Source organism: Fomitopsis serialis, assembly GCF_022376445.1.
Source record: "Fomitopsis serialis strain Sig1Antser10 chromosome Unknown B0H18scaffold_174, whole genome shotgun sequence".
NCBI classification, from domain to species: Eukaryota; Fungi; Basidiomycota; class Agaricomycetes; order Polyporales; family Fomitopsidaceae; genus Fomitopsis; species Fomitopsis serialis.
In genome coordinates, this window is record NW_025955134.1 from 17,631 (window position 1) to 36,446 (window position 18,816).

General features: G+C 54.3%; 7 protein-coding genes across 7 annotated transcripts; 4 read left to right on the top strand and 3 right to left on the bottom strand.

Annotated features, from left to right (window-relative positions):
• Positions 1 to 1,343: 1,343 nt before the first annotated feature.
• B0H18DRAFT_1087947 (uncharacterized protein) lies at positions 1,344 to 2,746 on the top strand (the record flags this gene model as incomplete). The annotated part of the gene is made up of 7 exons (XM_048032214.1): positions 1,344 to 1,631; positions 1,922 to 1,940; positions 1,975 to 2,141; positions 2,176 to 2,282; positions 2,321 to 2,375; positions 2,471 to 2,626; positions 2,684 to 2,746. The coding sequence occupies 7 exons, from the start codon at positions 1,344 to 1,346 to the stop codon at positions 2,744 to 2,746; spliced, it is 855 nt and encodes a 284-aa protein (XP_047886264.1).
• Positions 2,747 to 3,918: 1,172 nt separating this feature from the next.
• On the bottom strand, positions 3,919 to 6,778 carry B0H18DRAFT_1125920 (O-mannosyltransferase; the record flags this gene model as incomplete). The annotated part of the gene is made up of 11 exons (XM_048035084.1): positions 3,919 to 4,003; positions 4,055 to 4,385; positions 4,438 to 4,764; positions 4,817 to 5,272; positions 5,326 to 5,439; positions 5,490 to 5,673; positions 5,727 to 5,889; positions 5,939 to 6,047; positions 6,104 to 6,408; positions 6,482 to 6,606; positions 6,665 to 6,778. The coding sequence occupies 11 exons, from the start codon at positions 6,776 to 6,778 to the stop codon at positions 3,919 to 3,921; spliced, it is 2,313 nt and encodes a 770-aa protein (XP_047886265.1).
• A 136-nt stretch (positions 6,779 to 6,914) lies between these two features.
• On the top strand, positions 6,915 to 9,258 carry B0H18DRAFT_153208 (U4/U6 snRNP-specific spliceosomal protein). Its single transcript, XM_048036881.1, has 10 exons — positions 6,915 to 7,161; positions 7,212 to 7,325; positions 7,373 to 7,449; positions 7,527 to 7,620; positions 7,677 to 7,830; positions 7,884 to 8,007; positions 8,057 to 8,269; positions 8,319 to 8,426; positions 8,475 to 8,984; positions 9,124 to 9,258. The coding sequence occupies exons 1-9, from the start codon at positions 6,961 to 6,963 to the stop codon at positions 8,920 to 8,922; spliced, it is 1,533 nt and encodes a 510-aa protein (XP_047886266.1). The 5' UTR covers positions 6,915 to 6,960; the 3' UTR covers positions 8,923 to 8,984; positions 9,124 to 9,258.
• B0H18DRAFT_1047081 (NAD(P)-binding protein) lies at positions 9,124 to 11,034 on the top strand. Its single transcript, XM_048030822.1, has 10 exons — positions 9,124 to 9,529; positions 9,596 to 9,630; positions 9,684 to 9,850; positions 9,920 to 9,955; positions 10,012 to 10,085; positions 10,140 to 10,333; positions 10,386 to 10,461; positions 10,515 to 10,570; positions 10,636 to 10,728; positions 10,784 to 11,034. The coding sequence occupies exons 1-10, from the start codon at positions 9,406 to 9,408 to the stop codon at positions 10,889 to 10,891; spliced, it is 963 nt and encodes a 320-aa protein (XP_047886267.1). The 5' UTR covers positions 9,124 to 9,405; the 3' UTR covers positions 10,892 to 11,034.
• Positions 11,035 to 11,506: 472 nt separating this feature from the next.
• B0H18DRAFT_887635 (uncharacterized protein) lies at positions 11,507 to 11,886 on the top strand (the record flags this gene model as incomplete). The annotated part of the gene is made up of 3 exons (XM_048041190.1): positions 11,507 to 11,638; positions 11,685 to 11,767; positions 11,826 to 11,886. The coding sequence occupies 3 exons, from the start codon at positions 11,507 to 11,509 to the stop codon at positions 11,884 to 11,886; spliced, it is 276 nt and encodes a 91-aa protein (XP_047886268.1).
• Positions 11,887 to 12,070: 184 nt separating this feature from the next.
• B0H18DRAFT_887613 (uncharacterized protein) lies at positions 12,071 to 16,166 on the bottom strand (the record flags this gene model as incomplete). Its single annotated transcript, XM_048041189.1, has 21 exons — positions 12,071 to 12,871; positions 12,927 to 12,970; positions 13,022 to 13,164; positions 13,219 to 13,238; positions 13,295 to 13,400; positions 13,450 to 13,484; positions 13,530 to 13,577; positions 13,683 to 13,774; positions 13,830 to 13,890; positions 14,039 to 14,222; positions 14,271 to 14,334; positions 14,403 to 14,456; positions 14,512 to 14,533; positions 14,589 to 14,608; positions 14,659 to 14,804; positions 14,863 to 14,904; positions 14,955 to 15,019; positions 15,070 to 15,118; positions 15,167 to 15,588; positions 15,864 to 15,886; positions 16,088 to 16,166. Coding segments are annotated over 21 exons (2,520 nt in total), but the record flags the coding sequence as incomplete, so codon positions are not given.
• Positions 16,167 to 16,534: 368 nt separating this feature from the next.
• Positions 16,535 to 18,740, bottom strand: B0H18DRAFT_1097274 (ERG4/ERG24 ergosterol biosynthesis protein; the record flags this gene model as incomplete). Its single annotated transcript, XM_048032477.1, has 12 exons — positions 16,535 to 16,792; positions 16,848 to 16,978; positions 17,032 to 17,077; positions 17,127 to 17,258; positions 17,311 to 17,420; positions 17,472 to 17,568; positions 17,620 to 17,666; positions 17,724 to 17,899; positions 17,947 to 18,220; positions 18,275 to 18,443; positions 18,495 to 18,588; positions 18,704 to 18,740. 12 exons carry the CDS (start codon positions 18,738 to 18,740, stop codon positions 16,714 to 16,716), a joined length of 1,392 nt encoding a protein of 463 aa, XP_047886270.1. The 3' UTR covers positions 16,535 to 16,713.
• Between the last annotated feature and the right edge of the window lie 76 nt (positions 18,741 to 18,816).

An 18,816-nucleotide genomic window follows, 5' to 3' on the forward strand; every position in this document is an offset into this window, starting at 1 on the left:
GCGCTCAGGTGAGCAGTTGCGCAGCCAGGAGGCTTTGACACCGTGACCAGCGTATGTGTCGCAACTGAGCAAGCCACCGAGCGTACGAGTGTGGTTGGTCAGATCAGGATCAGGATTGAGATTGAGACAACAGGGGGTGAGATGGGGGGCAGCAGACAAGGCAGATGGTGTTTTGTCGCAGCATTGACATGCGTGGCGCGGTTTGCACTGCGGACGGAGGTGAGCGTTCCTCGAGTCAGACGATGTCGATCGCCATCTCCGGAGAGAAGAAACAGGCGCACTCGACGCCGGAAGGGGCGTGACTGTGACAGAGGCTGAGCTTCTTTGGCAGTGTCCAGGCAGAGGACTTCGGACACTGCTCACCACAATGTGCAGTTCCGAGAAAGGTTGGTTGATCAATCATCTTGACAGGAATGTTCAAGGAATGTTGTGATCTTCCATGACACTGTAGGAAAGCCAGTCATCGTGACGGAATCAGACCGTACCGTACTCTATCCCTGCATGTTGTGCGACGTGCGTTGCTCGACGTTGAGGGTACCTCACGTTGCTGTCATCGGTAGTTATGAACAATAGGACCGTCATCTGGGCGACGTCATCGCTGTGGCCAAAGCCACCCGATGGTTGCCTGTTTCGGCAGTCATCCTTCTTTTCTGGGCTTCCCTTCACGCCACTTCTGTGAAGAGTATTGCTGGGCCGGCATATAAGGCAAAGGCTGGCCATTTACGGCGGTTCCCCGCGTTGTTTCGACAGCCATGCAGGCGCGGGGTTGGATGGCCGTGGCCCACTCGGCTCACGATCGCCCGTTACGTTGGCCCGATGCCACTGTTCGCACCGGGGCTCACTGCCCGTCACCGTAAGCTTCAACACGCTTTACGGATGCCGTCTCGGGACCTTGCACAGTTCTGCGAGAGAGAGCGACGCGACCGACGCTGAAGTGGCAGACTGGGTGCGGGGCGGAGTGGCTGCACAATGGCACGGTATGTGATTGTCTGTGAGTGCTCGAGGTCTCGGTCACAATGGGCGTGACTCCCACGGCGGGGAGAACAAGAAGGAGCTGTGCCTGCTGGTGCCTCTCCGGCGCCGCCGCCGCATGCCGCATCTGCCTTGTCCCATCATTTTCCAGAACAAAGCCAAACGCCCCGCGCTCGGTCGTATATAAACCGCCGCCATGCCCGCATCCATTCCCCAGACCTGCTCTCCGTGCAGTCTAGCCGTTCTTTGGCCTCCGCCCTTCCTTTCTCCTCACTGTCCCTTCCCTTTGAGGCTTTCCGAAGTTCCAGTCCTTCATTTTCCCGACTCACAACTTCAGCTTCAGGACATCCGCCCCATTCATTAGCCCCAAGATGTTCTTCTCGTTCGCGCACGTCTTCACCGCGCTGTCCGCGCTCTCCTACGTTGGACTGGCCTCGCCGCACCCGTCCCGGTCTGCTCGCTCGGCAACCGCATCGGCGGGGACAACTCGACCTCGTCTTCCGGGGACGGCTCCGGTTCCATCTCCAACTCTACTCCCCTCCAACTCTACCTCCGGCTCTAACGGCACGACGACTTCATCTTCTGGCCCTCACTGGGTTGTCTACAGTGACTCCTGGGTTTCTGGCGAGAATGGCCCGCCCGACGCTTCTGTCATTGGTGTGAGTACACCTCTGCTTGCATGTTCGTCTCCGTGCCGTGGAGTGGTTCGCGCACGGCATTCATGCATCAAACGCGCCACACGGTTGGACCGCCACGCGACCTGTGCAGTCCGTGTCTGACAAGAGCGCACCGTTGTATGAAGTGACCTTGACCAGCGAACGCTAATCGCCCTTTACTGGCACGGGTTACCAGTTCGTTGGGCTAACACAACCTGACGTTTCATGCTCTCATGGCTCGCTCGTCTGTTCTGCTGTTTCATCTGATGTCTGACACGAACCTCGTCTTGCAGGGCTACAACGTCTTCATTTGTCGTTCCTCACTGCTTCGGGCGCCGTCGACCAGGCCAAGAATGGGCATCTCTCGACGATACCACTCGCTCCACCATCAAGGCCGCCTACAAGGCCGCAGGCGTCAGCCTGATGGTCTCCGCTTTCGGTTCGACCGAGACTCCGACCAGCTCTGGCACTGACCCCACGTCCGCCGCCCAACGATGGCCGCGTGGGTCAGAAGTACAATCTGGACGGCATTGATGTCGACTACGAGGACTTTGACGCGTTCAACGACGGCAGCGCCATCGAGTGGTTGGAGACTTTCACCACCGCGCTCCGTTCCGCGCTCCCCGCTGGTCAGTACATCATCACGCACGCCCGGTCGCGCCCTGGTTCTCGGGCAAGTCCGTGTACCCGAGCGGCAGCTACCTCGACATCGACGCCAAGGTCGGCTCCATGATCGACTGGTACAACGTCCAGTTCTACAACCAGGGCGCGTCGGAGTACACCGATTGCAACGGCCTCCTCACGTCTCCGGCGGCACGTTCCCCGGCACGTCGGTCTTCGAGATCGCCGCGAACAACATCGACCTCAACAAGCTCGTCATCGGCAAGCCCGCTTCTGCTGCCGATGCGAGCAACGGTTACATGGACACCGCGACGCTCGCGTCCTGCGTGTTGCAGGCTCAGTCTAAGGGATGGAATGCAGGTGTCATGACGTGGGAGGTGAGTCCTGTCTCTATCGTGCGCACAACGCCCATGAAACTGACTGTCCCCTCATAGTACCCCACGGCTGACGCCTCATGGATCAGCGCCGTCCGCGCGTCCGCCTTCCCCGTGAACTAAGCCAAGCGCCGCCCTCACGACTCTCACACGCTTCTCCAGGTGCGCGCGCCAGCTCGCGCGCGCCTCCCTCCCCCCTCCGTCCACGACGGAACGGCGGAGCTTTCCCTCTTTCAATTCTGGGTCCTGGGTCCTGCTGCTGTTTTTATATACGCTCTCTCTCTGCTCACGCTCTCTCACGACCGCTCTGGCACGCGTCACTCACCTGTCTCTATAGCTGACTTGTATCGTTATTGCTATGTAGCGCGATCCTAGGGATCGTGCGCGGGCGCCGCGCCTCCGAGCGAGCCGGCGCCGTGCGTCTGTCTCGACGACGACGACCTGTCTCCTGATGTTGCTGTATTTGATATACCGCTGTGTATGTGTGTGTGTATTCGAGATACCGCATGCTTGCGTTACGTGTTGAACATGATGTGTTATCCCATGTGCTCGTGTTTGTGCGGTGAGAGACGACTTGCTTAGGTGCGTTGAATCTTGCGTGAGTTGGCTGCGGAGTTCGGCGATGTGCTTGGGGGCAGGCTGTACGCAGGCGGTGTCTGGGTTTGGGCTTAGTGTTGGTCCGTCTCCTAGTATACGTTGCGCGTCCTCAACTAAGGCACGCGCGTAGACTTCGCCCTCATTTTCATATAATACGCTTCACGCACTGCTCAGACTGGCGTACTAGATCGCGGGCGCAGAGGGAAGTTCATTGCGCGGGAGGCGGTGAGGAAAGCATCAGTTGTCTGACGTCTCATCTCATCGGTGTTGTGAGTACAAGTGCAGTCATTGTGAGGTTTGCATGGTTCAGTCGTAGTAATGACACAGGTCCAGTGCACAGGCCGCCGCGGTGTCAAAGCAAAAAGTGGACATCTGTACTAGCAGTACGATGCGATTCGGACTGACGCACACACTGCAGGTCTCAAGCCAACACTAGTTCGACTACTCACATGTACTCACAAGCACGCCTGCTCTATCGCACGTCGTGATCATGCTTCCGTATTCAGTACTCAGTGCTGGTTTTCCATATATATGCACGCCGGAGCTCCAAAGAGAGGGTGGATAAGAGAGATACAATATGGACTAGACATTACGTACATACAGGGCGAACCTGCCTCCAATGATATATAACTGAGCACCTTCCGCTCTCCTCAACTCCTTCATGCACGAGCACAGTCAGTCAGTCGAGCAAGTTTTGTTTAGACTTCCCCTGAGGGCTTCGCGGCGAAGTGCAGCGTCCAGGATGAGAGCAACCGCCTTGCGTTCACCTGGTCACCGGTCAACCTACGCAGAACCGTCAGCAACACGTCAGCCAACAAGACGGCGAGAACCTACCCTGGTGTGCCGTAGGTGAGGGGTGCGATGTAGCAGTACATGATGAACATAGCCACGACGAAGAGGCCGAAGATGATCGGGCCCTTGATGCCGACGTCCGCGTATATCGACGTTTTGGGGCGTGTGGAGGGACCGCGGATGGAGATGGGGTAGTTCACGGTCTCGGAGAGCACGAAGCTGAGCACGGAGCCTGCGACTAGCGCGGAGGCAAGGTGCGACGGGAGGTAGTGGTGGACGAAGAGCTGGCGGCTCATCACGTAGAAGGGGAAGTAATGCACGAGCCAAAATATGAGGAAGAAACCGGTCGAGTTCCAAAGCCTGTTGCGGACGGCTGTGAGGTGGTCATTAGCTAGTGGTCTCGAGGTTTGTCTCGGTGCACATACAGTCATGTATCGGTTCGACACCTCGCCTGCGGGCGATCAAGTCGGCCCCAATGATGCCGACGTAAGTCGAGATGGCGACGACACATGTCCACCAACCAATGATGTTACCGATCAAGTAGATCTGCTTTTGATCGGTGTTCTCTGTCCAGAAGCTAATGCCGCTGAGAAGGAATGGCCAGTTGATTGGGCTGCTGGCGTAGGGATGGGACGCAGTCAACCCCGCGTTGTGCTGCACCATGAGAAGCTGTAGTTCCGCGAACTTCTTGAAGAAATTCCGGCTCTTGGGCTTCTTGCTCCCTACGTTCGTACGATTCCCGACATCTGCACCTGCTTTGCCACAGTGAGACGCGGTCACGTGGACAAGGTAACCGCGACTTACTCTCTTCGTCAACGATGTTGTCGACGAACCAAACATTACTCTTCTCGTTGATGTTCTTGTTCCCGTTGATTTCTTGCTGGTTGAATGCCCAATCAGGCAGCTGCTTCGTGTGCGTCCACATCGCCACCTTGGTCGGCACGTGGATAAGTTTGAAATGCCCGGACTTGCTCTTCCACGACTCCCCTTCCTCTGCGTCAACAAGCGACAGCTTGAACAGCGTGTCGTTGTGGCGCGAGTGGTCGTCTTTTGGCCAAGTCGTAAATTCCTCGTTCGTGGCCATGAGCGGTGATGCGACGTCGTGTGTGAGCAGGTAAGACTGTGTGCTGACATGGAGCAGCTGAATGACGTCGTTCTCGCGGATGATGCGGCCACGACCAGTCTCGGGCAGTGCCTTGGTAGGGATAACTTGCCAATAGTTGTTCGTGTCATCATGTCCATATCCCGTGACTTGTTGTCCTATGCAGAATGTTAGATAGGAAGCATAACCGGCATAACGGGCGCGCACATACCCTGACTGCTAACACGACCATCATCGTATCTCAGCGGATAACGCTCCGGATGAGAGTGCAAGAAGGCGCGTGTGTCTCTATGCCGGACGGTGATGGTATCGAAGTAGTGGATTTCTGGCAAGACGTTGGGTTGTTTGACTGCAACACGATTGTGGCTCGCATACCTTGGCTGTTCAGTAGCAACTCATTGCCCTCCAGCGTCTCTTGGAACGCAGGACTCATAAATGAGTCACCGGGACCAGTGTTCGTCAAAATGGCCAGATGAATCCAGAAGAAGATGAGATACAGAGTGATCGGGAGAACGATCAGTCCAACCGCTCTGGCAACGAAGTGTTTCGTGAAGTATTCCTGACGACAAATCTGGTGTCAACACAAGGTAGACGCCAAAGCATGATACGTACCATGCTATGCCCCTTCTTGACGTCGAGAATGTCCCATAAATCGATCAATACAGGAATACCAATCGCCACGACCGTCAAGATGCCGTTGACTTTGGAAGCCCACGCACAGGCCATGAATGTACCCGTACCAAGCAGCCAGCCCCACCATTCAGGAGAGAATTCCCTGCGGGGGTCTATCAGATTCATATGCAAGGGAAGGTATCAGAACATACTGGTAACGTAGTTTCCGGAATCGGACGTAGCAGTACATGGTCGTGGCGATGAAGAAGATCAGGATTGCATCGAGGAGGATAAGGCGGCTTTGAGTGACGTGGGCGTTGTCTAGCAAAGTAATGATGTCATGCCTAGTCAGTACAGCAGAGGTTAATTGAGCATACCAAAGAGGACCAATGACGCCGAGAAGGCTGCAATGATTGTGGAATACCCGCACTCCTTCATGATGCTATAGACGACGGGCACTGTCATGCTTGAGAGGAATGCAGGGAGCGCGCGCATGCCGACGTAAGGGACATGGTTCTCGGTGTAGCTGTCTCCAATGTTGTCGAAGAGGAAGTGACCATCGTATCCGACGAACCAGCCAGCCAGACCGAACAACATCTTCGCGAGCGGTGGGTGCACATCGAAGTAGTACTGTCGTGTGATGTAATACGAAGCGAACTTGCCGAAGTGCACTTCATCGAACCTGTGGGCACAAACAACAGGAAGCGACGCGTCAAATGATCGGCAATGGCACGATATGAGATGTCAACACGCACACTACTTGGTCTGGATGGTTTATCTTGTAAAAACGGAGGGCAAACGCGAGGACAGTGAGAATCGCGATCACGGCAATATTAGCCTTGTCGGTCTCAAGTATCCTTTCGGCAGCGCTCCGATTCCGCTACATTCGGTGTACGCGTTGGTATGTCTTGTATACCACAGCCCTACGTGTCACGCACCGGACTGGAGAACTCAACCTGGTCGTCATCCTGCGAGACTTCGCTATAGCCTGGAGAGCGTGAAGTTGGACCTCGTCGCTGTCTGAGGGGGTTGGGGGAGTTGAGGCCCGACATGGCGGGAGATGGAGAGGGCTGCGGGGGACAATGCTCAACTGTCCGTTATGTTCACCGCGCACACGTGGCTGATCTCCTTCCCGATCTAAAGCCTTTGCCAAACACCACACAACACCCACCAGTCTAGCGCCCGCTACCGACCTTCGCCTCAGCCACCGCTGACTTACTTCCTTGCTGCAGTCATGGCCGACCTCACTCTCGATACGCTCATCGACGATGGCAACTACCTCGGCTCAGAACGCGCGAGGCTTGAGAACAAGATTTTGCTTGATGAGCTCGAACGCAAGAAGAAGGCGCGCAGCCTCGCCGTGCCTACCGACGATGCTAAAGTGAAAGCAAGACTGCGTGAGATTGGAGAGCCCATCACGCTCTTCGGTGAACGTGTGAGCTTCCTTCACCTGTCTCAAGAATGCTAGAACTCATAATCGCGTAGGCTGCCGACCGACGAGACCGTCTCATCTACGTCCTGTCACAAATCAATGCCGCAAGAGGAGAAGATGCTATGCAGGTCGACGAAGAGGAGAGTTCCGAGGAGAGTGAGGAAGAAGTACGTGTGCGCTCTTTCCCTCCAACCCGTGTATTCATTGGCTCTAGGTGGAGGAATTCTACACGCCAGGCTCTCTGGAGCTTCTCGAGGCGCGTAGGCGAATAGCGGAGTACTCTCTGCCCAGGTTGGATTTCCGCTACCAATAGGTGGACATCAGGAAGGTGCTTACTGCGTCTTTTGCGTCTTTATGATCCCATGTAGAGCTCAAAAAAGAGTGGCGCAGCAGCGGTTAGACAGCAAGATCCCCTTGGGGCGTATCATTGACATCCGCAAGAAGATATTTGCGGAAGTTCGGGTACGTCGCACATCGTTCCACCGACACTTTGTTGATTCTATGTTATGTTGCTTCAGCGATTTGCGGAGCTGGGTTCCCAGATTGGTGATGATCGGCCCATCTCACAAGTAAGATTCTCCCCCAATAGCCAGATCCTGGCAACGGGTAGCTGGTCCGGCAATGTCAAGCTGTGGAATATCCCAAACTGTACACCAATACGAACACTGCGAGGTTTGTCCTGCGCGCTCGCCACCCAGGTTCACTCATCGTAAGCTTTCGTCTAGGCCACACCGACAGAGTCGGAGGAGTTGCTTGGCACCCACAGGCTACGCTGGCTCAAAGCGAAGATGCCGTCAATCTGGTCAGTGGTGCCGGCGATATGAGTGTGAATCTCTGGTCTTTTAACAGGTGCGACACGTTCTGTACCATATGGATAACTTTGCTCACAGTTCCCCAGTGAGACACCGCTGTCAGTCATGAAAGGACACGCGGACCGTATATGTAGGGTAGCTTTCCATCCGAGTGGTGACTACGTTGCCAGTGCCAGTTTCGATACGTCGTGGAGGTTGTGGGATGTCGCGACGTCCAAAGAGCTCCTTCTGCAAGAAGGTCACTCAAAGGAGGTCTACTCAGTGGAGTTCCAAGAGGACGGTGCTCTTGTTGCGTCAGGGTACTGACTTCTACCCTCACTTGACGGCTTTGGCTGACTCATTTGTCAGAGGACTGGACGCCATCGGCCGAGTATGGGACCTACGAACAGGTCGAACGGCAATGGTATTGGACGGGCACGTCCAGGGGATCTTTTCTATTGCTTTCTCTCCCAATGGGTATGTACCTCTACGCACGCCATTTCATATTGCTGATTCCAGGACAAGTTATCAAATCGCCACTGGTTCCGGCGATGATACTATTCGAATATGGGACATGCGGTCATTGAAGGCGCTATACACCATCCCAGGTCACCTCTCTAATGTCGCAGACGTGCGTTTCTACCGAGGCACGGACTTGCCGTACGCCCCCTTCTCGCCGACACCGGACGTTGAAATGAATGGGATGGATGAGACACTGGACACGGATGACAAAACAGGCGCTCAGGAGGCAGAAGAACGCAAATACCGTTCCGGCCTGTACATGGCCAGCGCGGGCTACGATGGCCTGGTCAAGATCTGGAGTGCGGATGACTGGCAGCTGTTGCGAACGCTCCCCACGGATGGTGGCAAGGTGATGTCGGTGGACTTGTCGAATGACGGGAAGTATCTTGCGTCAGGGACATACACCCGCAACTTCCAGATGTTCGCTCCAGATGAGAGTGTTGCTGTGTAGATTTAGCGTGAAACGAGCTGAAACGAGACGGTCAAATTGCGGTCGGTACCCGCGCTGCCCGTGTGAGTGTGCCTTCATCTCAGGGAACGTACCGCGGAGAGATCTCGAAGCTTATGTTCGAACCCGTCAATTACGCGGCAGGGATGGGCGCCGTTCCCATGTCCTCGACTTCCCTGGTCAAGTGCTGACTGCGCCTTTCAGCCTACGCTCAGTTTCCTGCATTGGCTGAATGGATCTAACTGTTGTACGGCCGTCGTCACGTCGTGTCAGCACATTGGAGGCTCCCGAGACTAGTGTGGTCCGCACGGGTCGATTGTTTGTGTGAGCGGCGGTCTGAATATATAACCATTGATCCGCACAACGGCCGCTGTAAGTACGTCGAACTGTCCACCGCGTACCTAATACGCGGACCCGTAACTATATGAAGGGTTCCTGGTAGACTAGAGCCCTCCCTTCCTCACCTAATCCACCCACTGACCTATCATGGCTGGACTGTGGTCCACGCTCAGATATTCCAGGCGAATCCACAGACAATGTCGCCCCCCAGAACCCACGTTCAGCACGGACGATATACCCGATTTGACCGGCAAGGTCATGATAGTTACAGGCGCGTCTGCTCTAACATACGCCTCGACGACTCCGGGAAGACTGACTACCTATCTGGACGTGGCAGGAGGCAACGCGGGGATCGGGAAAGAGACAGTGAAGGTACGACTGTCGTGAACCTCGTTGGCTCTTACCGGTCATGTCGGTCCAATCAGGTTCTCCTCAGCCACAATGCTACGGTCTACATGGCGTCGAGGGATGAAACGAGGGCACACGCGGCTATCGACGAGTTGAAGGAGCAAACGGGAAGAGAGGCGATCTATCTTGAACTCAATCTTGCAAACCTTGCGTCCGTAAGGAGGGCTGCGGCGGAATTTCTCAGGTACAACCGAGTTCTCACTATCCTACTATGTTGCAATACCATCAACGTACTGACACGAACACGCGACAGCAAAGAGAAAGAACTGCATGCGTTATTCAATAATGCGTCAGTCAATGATTGGCAGACTGTAGAAAATATTGCCTCTTGACAGATCCATACAGCGGTGTCTCAACCATCCCTATGGACTGGCTCACAGATGATGGATATGACATGACCTTCGGAACGAACGTTATCGGTGCGTGAATCATCCATTGCCCTTCCGTGCTTCCTTGACGCATACAGGGGTCAGGTCACTTCCTTTTCACGAAACTCCTCCTTCCCACTCTGCTGGCAGGCAGAGATTCATCGCCGGATCACTTCGCTCGGGTGATCTGGCTGTCATCGTACGCGTCCTATCTGTCTTCCCTGCACTACGCCACCTTCAAAGAGGGCCCTGCCCGGAGGAAGGCGGGATACGCTAGAATGTATTTCCAAAGCAAGTTTGTGAGTAAGTTGCCCGATGAATGGCGACCTGAGCCTGATCTCAACTCTCTAGGCAAATGTTGTCCTAGCCCATGAGTGCGCACGACGATATGGAGCCCAAGGCATCCTGTCCCTTTCGGTCAACCCTGGTAGGTTCCCGACTTCCGACGATATGTTATGTCGACTGACCTCGTGTAAATAGGCAATATCAAGACAGACATCATGAAATACGCCTCAGCAGTCGATTTAAAGTTTGTCGTACGTTACGAGCGCACCTCTCGTTTGCTGCGTCACGTTCAGACTGTTGTGATGCTGCTTCACAGGACATCTTCATAAAGCTCTACCCAGTCGAGTATGGCGCCCTGGGTCAGCTCTGGGCAGGAACGATGCCGGAAGCGCTGCAGTACAATGGCGAAGTACGTGCATCGGTCCTCAACAAATGTCTTGTAGTTTGACTCTCTATGTGCGCAGTTTGTCGTTCCCTGGGCAAAAGTGGACGCCCGCCCCCGACAAGACGCGTTCAGCGAAAAGGTCGGCTCAAAGCTGTGGAGTTGGTTAGAGAACGAAGTAGAAATATGAGTGGTAGTCAAACTGGGGCTCACTGGTGTCGTAGCTGCCATGTTAGAGCATTGCTCCGACGTCTACCCATATGTGGCAGTTTCGAGTACAGTACTATGTCCGTCAGCTTGGCATTGGAGCGATAATTTACCCGTTGAGAACGTTATGGGTCTTCCGGTGCGTCGCATGGAGTCTCAGTGCGGCTCAGTTGGTTCACTCTCGTTCAGCGTGTCTCATGATGCCAGATGGCTGACAATAAAGCGCCGGGTTTGAGACAATCTATCATAGGTACATGTCGTGTGTGGAAGGGCAGTGTCCGTGTGACATTCCAGAGCAAGTAGCACAGAAAGCACAAAATTCCGACAATGGCAGAAAGACGGCAATGCTACTGATATCATCATCACCTGGACACGCAAGAGTAAGCAGGAGTTCTCGAAAATGGTGTCAAAACGCGTCGAGAACTCGACAAGGCGCGCGTGTTGCACCACGTGATCGCGTCGCGTCTGGAAAGGTCGAGGGTGTACAGTCCCCTCCACTGCGGTCATCCGACGTGAATCATACTGCTCTTTACAACAGACGCTGCATCCCTAGCCAAAGCAACGTCCCATCAGCACCGATCTCAGATAACTTGACTCTATGAGCGAGCAAGCTGACGCAACACACCTCCTACCTGCGCCTGAATCCAAGGACGCTACCAAAATCCACGTTGGCTCAGAGCAAGGAGCCAAATTCGACGCCCTAGGCCCATTGGTGGTGAACAGTGATGGGGTACGTATCTGTGTTACACAGAGTACTCATGCTAATCGATATTAAGACGCTCTCCCGCATCGCTAATTGGCCAAACATGACCGAGGCTGAGAGGAAGCGTACCGTGCGCGTGCTAGGTGCACGGAATAAGTACGTGGTATATTGACAGCGGCGTCACCGATATACTGAGCGGACTCTCGTATTGCAGACTCCGAATTGCAGATCAGGAGAAGAAGGAGCAAGACCTAGGTTCGGAACCTAGTTCATGATGAGTTCATGATAAGTTCATGAGCATGCCATGCATCCGGTCTATGTACCTCCACTCTAACGTGCAATGATCCAAGATTGTATCAATCAGGTGTATGCATATGAATCTTCTACCATCACTCCGAGTCCTGCGAGTCCGAATCCATACAGATCTCTCTGGCAAACGAGCCAGCACCGGATCCGAGTCTACTCTGACTTAGAGACCAATCGCTCCAAGAGCTCTTCGATCCGCTGCTGCCTCCGCTCAATGCCATCCAGCCTCCTGTCCATAGGCATTTTGCCTTCCTCCTGTTCCTCTTCCGCCGTCTCCAGCGGCTCATGCGAGTGAGTTTGCCCGTGCACCGACCGAGCATCTCTGTCCCTATCTCCCGAACTCCGTACGTCCCGCGTCTCCGGGCTCGACGACAGCGCCTGCCCTGTGATCCCCAGCCTTGCTCCTGGGCTCGTTACCGTCGGCGCACCAGGGAGCTTCCTCGCGCCCAAGCCCTGCCCCGAACCAGCGTGTCCCGAGAATAGAACACCCCCGAATGGATCCGTGTGTCCCGTTTGCCCCACTGCTGTCGGCCTCCTCTGCATGGACGACAGCCTGCGCCTCGACGCAGGCCCATAGCTCACCTGCGCGCCACCGTCCTGCGCTGGCTGCTCAGCCTCGTTCTCCTGATCCATGATGAGCGGCTGGAAGACCTGTGCGAGCGGGCTCGCGAGGCTCTGTACGTTGTCGAGCCCGCGGGTGACGATCGAGTTGAGGCGGTTCCGCGGGAGCGGGATGGACGAGGGTCCGCTCATGGGGCGCTCACTTTTCGTGGAAAGCGACATGGCAGAGCGCGGAGGGGTGCTAGTCTGCGAGTGGGATTGCGAGACGCGCCGTCGGGATGCGCGGGAGGCTTGGGAGGGACGGCGGTGCTGGAGGATGTCAGCGGGGGCGGTCTGGTCGGCGTCTTCCATGTCGAGAGCGCTATTCTCGTAGAAATCTCCGATTTCGAAGATCTGCGAGGGAACGTGAGATGCTTGGATGAAGGATATGGATGCTTTCTGCACATACCGCGTCGATATCTGCGTCAGGGCCACTGAGTCCCTCAAAGAACGCTTGGGTACATGTCAGCGAGGCTCGTTTGACTAATGCACGTTGATACTCACTCATGCGTTTGATGGACCGAGGCAATGTGTCAAAGACCTTGTCTGCCGCCTTTGACATCGTCTCGCTGAAAGTGAACGTCCCCGTCTGCTTGGCTTGTCTCTCGTACCACGCAATGAGAAGCAAGACAGGGAAGCTCGTTAATCTGTCAGGCAAGCGTCAGCAAAGCCACTCCAGAGCGCGGTCTGACAATGTATACCTAATCATGAAGACGTTGACCTAGACGACAACGATTAGTATGCGGAAGCAACCAGTTGGTAGTCGTGATAGGATACCTTATGAAACCATCTCGGAGTCAGGATGTAACTCGCTGGCAGCATAACACAGAGGGCGACTAAATTGATAGGTGGTTGATATGAAAAGAGCGAGTCGGCCTTCACTCTAGCGAAGAAGTCAGCGCGAGCGATGAAGCGCAGACATAGGTGCCTACCCCTCTATGGTGAGGACAGCACGGCGGAACATAGCCTGTATACTATTAGTAGGCCAAACGGAATGGGTCAAGTATCATACCTCCGCGGTAGCATCATCAGCAATGGTTGCAAATGTATTAGAAAGGATCTAAACCCAATGCGTGCTTCAACAAAAGCACGAGAAAAGCATGTTGCAAAGTACGTACAGACACAAGGACTACAGGACATGGTGGTTAGTGCACTAGACAAGGACGAAAGGCAACGGCTTACTTGTCAGCAGAAGCGTGTTACTGAGGCACGCATATGCGACCATCATTACAGGGCCGAAAACGGGATGGAACTTAGCTGAAAGTTAGGTAAGCTTTGAATATCAAATCTAGAAGCGTTAGGGCATACGCACATGCGTTGTCGAAGCCACTGGCGTCGAGACCAAACCATAGATCTAGCATCCACCAAGCAATCTGCCTGCACATGATAGGGATCAATTATCGCATTGGTCCAGTAGATTGAGAGTATTCACTCACCCAGCAGTGTAACTGAATGATACTAAGTCAGAACAAATGCAAACAGGAGTTAGAGGCACTTACCCAGCCTGGTTCCTACTAAGACTGTACATATAATAGTGCTCAATGAGAGGGCCGTACGTATCAAATGCAGTGGTACGTACGTCCAGAGGGCATACAAGAAGCCACCGAAGCAAAACGCAGCGATGGCCATCAGGATGACGAATTGCATTATCATGGCACGCAGGGAGAGCACCATGACATTATCTTTCAGTGTCACAAACGCCAGCCTAGGACCGCAATCAGTCAAGTACACTCGTAGACCAGACAACAAATACCTCGGAAACATCAGTACAGCGATTATGGCCAAGAAATCTATCCCTGCGAGCGACGCCCATTTGTCTGGACAACAATGACAAGCGACGTGTGAGTGTCCTGTGTCAGAACAGCTGAAAATTTATCGGGCGTACTATGATTGTAGACGCCTACACATCTCAGGATGGCATATGTGCAGTATAGTGTCACTGCCGGCGTCACTCAGTACAGGCATCACAGCAGAGAACAATCCGAGCTACGTACCAAACGCCAGATCGAAGCCATTCTGACTCGATAGTCAATAGCGAACTCGTTGAGGAGAGACAAGCAAGCTGGCGCACCCAGGTTCCCTTGAAGTACACTTTGCACTGTCATGAGCGATATTACCGCCAGTTGCATTTCCGGACGCACCTTTGATCCCGTGCTCTTGCATTGCTGCAATCTTCTCGAGCGTGAAACCAAGCGCGTATATGATGAATATACCCTCGGCGGCGTTTATGCGATTTCGCTCATTGAACTCCAGGGCGACGACGAATAGGATGAACAGAATGAGGAAGCTTTATATGTGAAGCTCAATCAGTATTGAATGCATGTGCGGCGAAATGACTAGCTGACTTCGTGAATTCTAGAACTGAGCGGATTGCCGGGACTTTCAGACTGATAGTGTCTCAGCATAGCATCTCGTAGCCTCTGCTGAGATCATTTACCGGTAGTGGTCAAGCAGTGGTGCTTTGTGAGGGTCGTAGAAGTGTATTGGTGTACGCTTGTACGTCTACGGGAATACTCAGTCACGGGAACCAAATGTATCAGCGATACCCTCACATCGGACAAGATGGAACGACTGCTGTCCGCCTGGTACACGATCTTTCCGCTGTAATCATTTTGAGCACAAGTAAGCCCAACGAATGGCAGCACTCACCTCCATATTCCGTCAATGACCTTTTGGCATGCTGAGCTATTTGTAAACCGCTTCGCCTGACCCAGAATCGCCATCTCAATGGCGTTCCCGATCCTCTCCTCCAGATCGCCGTCCCGTTCCTCCCTTGCGCGTTCGATCAGCTCTGCCGGCGCACCTGAATACACCGGCCAGCTGGTTGCTATTGCCAGCGCGAGCTCCAGCATGTTGTCTGCGTGCAAACGCAGAGCGCGAATGGCTAGAAGCTCGCAGAGCAACGCACGTGTGCGAGATAGCGCAGCGGTCATAAGGTGGTCGTCCCGCCGGAAGTAGACGCAGTTCACGAGCAGGCAGAAGACGATGGAGAGGTTGCCTGCTCGTTGGTACCCATTGTATTTCTCTTCGAGCGGGCGTACGAGGGTGTACGTCAGATCTGGTGCTGTGAGCTGAAGCGGAACACATTAGCTCCGAGGACGCAAATCGAACAAGGAGCGAGCTCGCTATTGTAGTCTGAGCGACAGGGGAGCTGCGCACTGGCGTTGACGGAGCGCTATACTCAGTACTGCTGCGTCGACGAAACTCCGAAGAGCCGTCTGCTAGCAACAGTACGTTATGTGGTAGCAGCTACGCCGAATGTCGTTAACAATAGCTAGCGGTTTACCTTCCCATATATACCAGAAGGGCTGATACAAAACATACTGCACGGAGCTGATATACTCACCGCATCATACGTAAGGGGTGTATCTACATACATCCGGGATTCCATGTGTCAGTACGCAAACATCGTAGCAACCAGCCGGAGCTCACCAATATAGTGCTATCAGGATAAAAGTCCTCCATGTCAGCAATCACGCTGAAGTCAACCCTCAATTGTGCTCACCGCGACATCCTATATTGAGGCAATGGTAAGGTCGGTTATGGTGGTCACTTGCGGAGCAGGTGCACGTACCGAGCGAACCATCAGAATGATGGGATATACCTCAGTAGCATCTACACTCTGTGCACGCAGCAGAGGCTGGCGTTCAGCTGCGCCTCAGCCATTGGCAGTGGCGGGGCTCCAAGCCGGAGGTGGAGACGTGTATGATACGGAGCTACGTTCTTCCAACGTGTTTCGTGGATGCCGCAACAAGCTTTGGAAGTGTAGGAGCTGGGGAGAGCAAGCCAACGAGGGCTTGAGGCCGAGGTCTCAGGCAAGGTGTTGAATAGTTGATCGTCACTCGGTAGCCACAACCGGGAGCAGCACGACGCCACCGGGTGCCGCGGTCACGTGTACGCGTTCATTACGCGGCGCGACTTCCTTACATAGCCTTACATACTTTCAGCGTTATTAGTTCACGCGTTCTGAGCTGTTCTCCCTTTGCAATTCATCTACGGATAGGCCCGTACGTCGCAAAAGTTAAAGGCTGATGTTCTCCTCAAAGCATAACTCAGCCCGCTGGTACCAGGCATCTACATCCTTGCTTGTTCTCACTTCATCCGCAGTACGCAGCAACCATTAGATTGTAGACAGTAGATACTTTGTTGAGAGCCGCGCATCGCAAGACGGCAGCATCTCTTCAGAACCCCAAGCCCTAGTAAATACCGGGGATGAATTTGGACTTGACCACGGAGCAGTAGCGCTCCCAGTCTTTTCCGTACTTCATCGCGCACCTGATAACACCATTGTCAGACAAACGGAGTCGAAGTCGATGGGCAGTGCACGTACCTCTCGAAGTCGCGTCCGCAACGATGGATGAGGACGACAATGAAGAACACGGAGTAGAAGTACGGGATAGGCGAGGCCGTGCCGATGACGAGACCCCAGGTCAGGCTCATGACCCAGTCCGCGACGTAGTTCTGAGTTGGCTGACCGTGAGCTATTGCGCTTCGAGAATGCAGCAGGCACTTACCGGCTTCCGGGAGTATCTCCACCATCCATCGGTAAGAAGGCGATTACTGGGCACCGTCAGTCAGAGAGCCTAACTGTGATTGAAAAGCTCCTTACCCGTGTGCTGTCTGGATGTAACTGGGGTTCTTGACGGTTCCCCATGGGAGCTGTGGGAATGTCTTGCGGAACGACGTGATGCCTTGAGTCTGTAATTTGAAGCGACTCTTTTGGGACATTGCAGTGTCCCATCTGTGGGCGACATGAGGATGTGCGCAACGAAACAAGGCGTGAGTGAACCTACATGTAATATGCCGTGAGGAGCGTAGTGTAGAGGAAGATGTAACCTGACGTCGAGAAGCGGTACTTTGAGGGGTCGTGGCTGGCCATGTAGACAACCGAGTAGATGTACGACTGGAAAGGGTGTCAGAATTGAGTAAGCAGCGGGTTGCTTGGAGAACTCACGAAGGGAACACCGGCGAAGTTCCAGAAGATGACGAGGAAGCCCCACTTCTCATGGAACATGTCCCACGTTTGGGGAATGAGTTCTTCACCCTTGCCGCTGAACGTCTGTGAGTAGCCATTCACAGAGATAGAGAAGCGATGTGCTCACCATGCGTTCAGGTAAAGCCACGTCGCGAGGCACATGAACGCCATGTTCTAGAGATCACATGTGAGCGAATAGGGGCTGGGCTCAGACTGCGAGAGGTGACATACGGGGGTAACGTAGCCATACTGTTCGTATTGCTTGCACGCACCAGAGACAGACATAAAGAAGACGATGACCCAGGGAATACGGACCTCAAGCCACATCTTGAGGTCGACGGGGCCAATACGAGGGTTGAGACACGCTCCCATGAAGACGTCGTAGATGAAGTTTCGGACATGCGATGCTGTTTACCGGTCGCGACGGTGAGGAAGTACATGCCGAAGGAGACACCGAAGCCGTAAATCATAGCGACGGTCATGAGGTGCCCAAAGTTGTCAATTATTTCGGTCATGCGGAAGATGCCTGTGGTGTGCAGAACGGCGGCGGTGATCATGGAAATGTAGATGGAGCCGTAGGCATTGCATTTGTACATGAGCGTCTTGTATCCTAGAGATGGGACGGGCAAGCCTTCTTGCATGTAACCAGGAACGACAGATGCAAGGAACAGTTGGTATGTGATGAGACCGGTGTAGACCTTCCACGCGTAGACGTTAGGACTGGCATCCTGCAGACGTATGTGAGCTGGCAGGAAGAGAACGGATAAAAGGCAACCACTCACAACGCGAACATGCTCCCACATGCGCCAGAGGAAAGGCTTGATGTCGTCGGTGGACGTAGGGTGCTCCAGCTGGCCGTCGTAGAAGACGAGGCAGATCCAGAGGTAATACATGAGGATGGGGAACCCCGTCATGATCGCGACCACACCCCATGGGCCGCCAAATTCATACCTACAAAAAACATGTCAGCCAGGTGTGTCTGCCGTCTTCCCGGACACTTACTCGACGTGGCTGTCAAGTAACTGGTCCTTCTTCCTGCCCTCGTCGGTGGGTGTCCAACCATTGCCGTTTCCGTTTCCGTTGTCGCGACATTCCTCTGGCGGAGGCCGTCGGCCTGATTTGCTTCGACAGCAGACATGGTGGGAGACAGAGAAGGCGAGCCGGCCGAGCTGCTGTCCCGAAGTATCGCACGACTCTCGACCGAAATTCACTGCCATAATTCAGGACGCGCCCTGGCTTCAAGGTCATGTGACCGACTTTGTCTTTGCGTCTCCGCTCCAATGCTTACGGCAGCTGCCGGGCGAGGGAGTTGGTCGCCGGACAC

What these genes read in the sequence shown, in the direction of transcription:
- B0H18DRAFT_153208 (XM_048036881.1), top strand. Translation starts at nt 6,961, where the DNA reads ATGGCCGACCTCACTCTCGATACGCTCATCGACGATGGCAACTACCTC. An exon ending in ACCAATACGAACACTGCGAG is followed by an intron (nt 7,831 to 7,883) that starts GTTTGTCCTGCG and finishes GCTTTCGTCTAG; the next exon opens with GCCACACCGACAGAGTCGGA. An exon ending in GGTGCTCTTGTTGCGTCAGG is followed by an intron (nt 8,270 to 8,318) that starts GTACTGACTTCT and finishes CTCATTTGTCAG; the next exon opens with AGGACTGGACGCCATCGGCC.
- B0H18DRAFT_1047081 (XM_048030822.1), top strand. Translation starts at nt 9,406, where the DNA reads ATGGCTGGACTGTGGTCCACGCTCAGATATTCCAGGCGAATCCACAGA. An exon ending in CAAGGTCATGATAGTTACAG is followed by an intron (nt 9,530 to 9,595) that starts GCGCGTCTGCTC and finishes TGGACGTGGCAG; the next exon opens with GAGGCAACGCGGGGATCGGG. An exon ending in TCGGGAAAGAGACAGTGAAG is followed by an intron (nt 9,631 to 9,683) that starts GTACGACTGTCG and finishes CGGTCCAATCAG; the next exon opens with GTTCTCCTCAGCCACAATGC.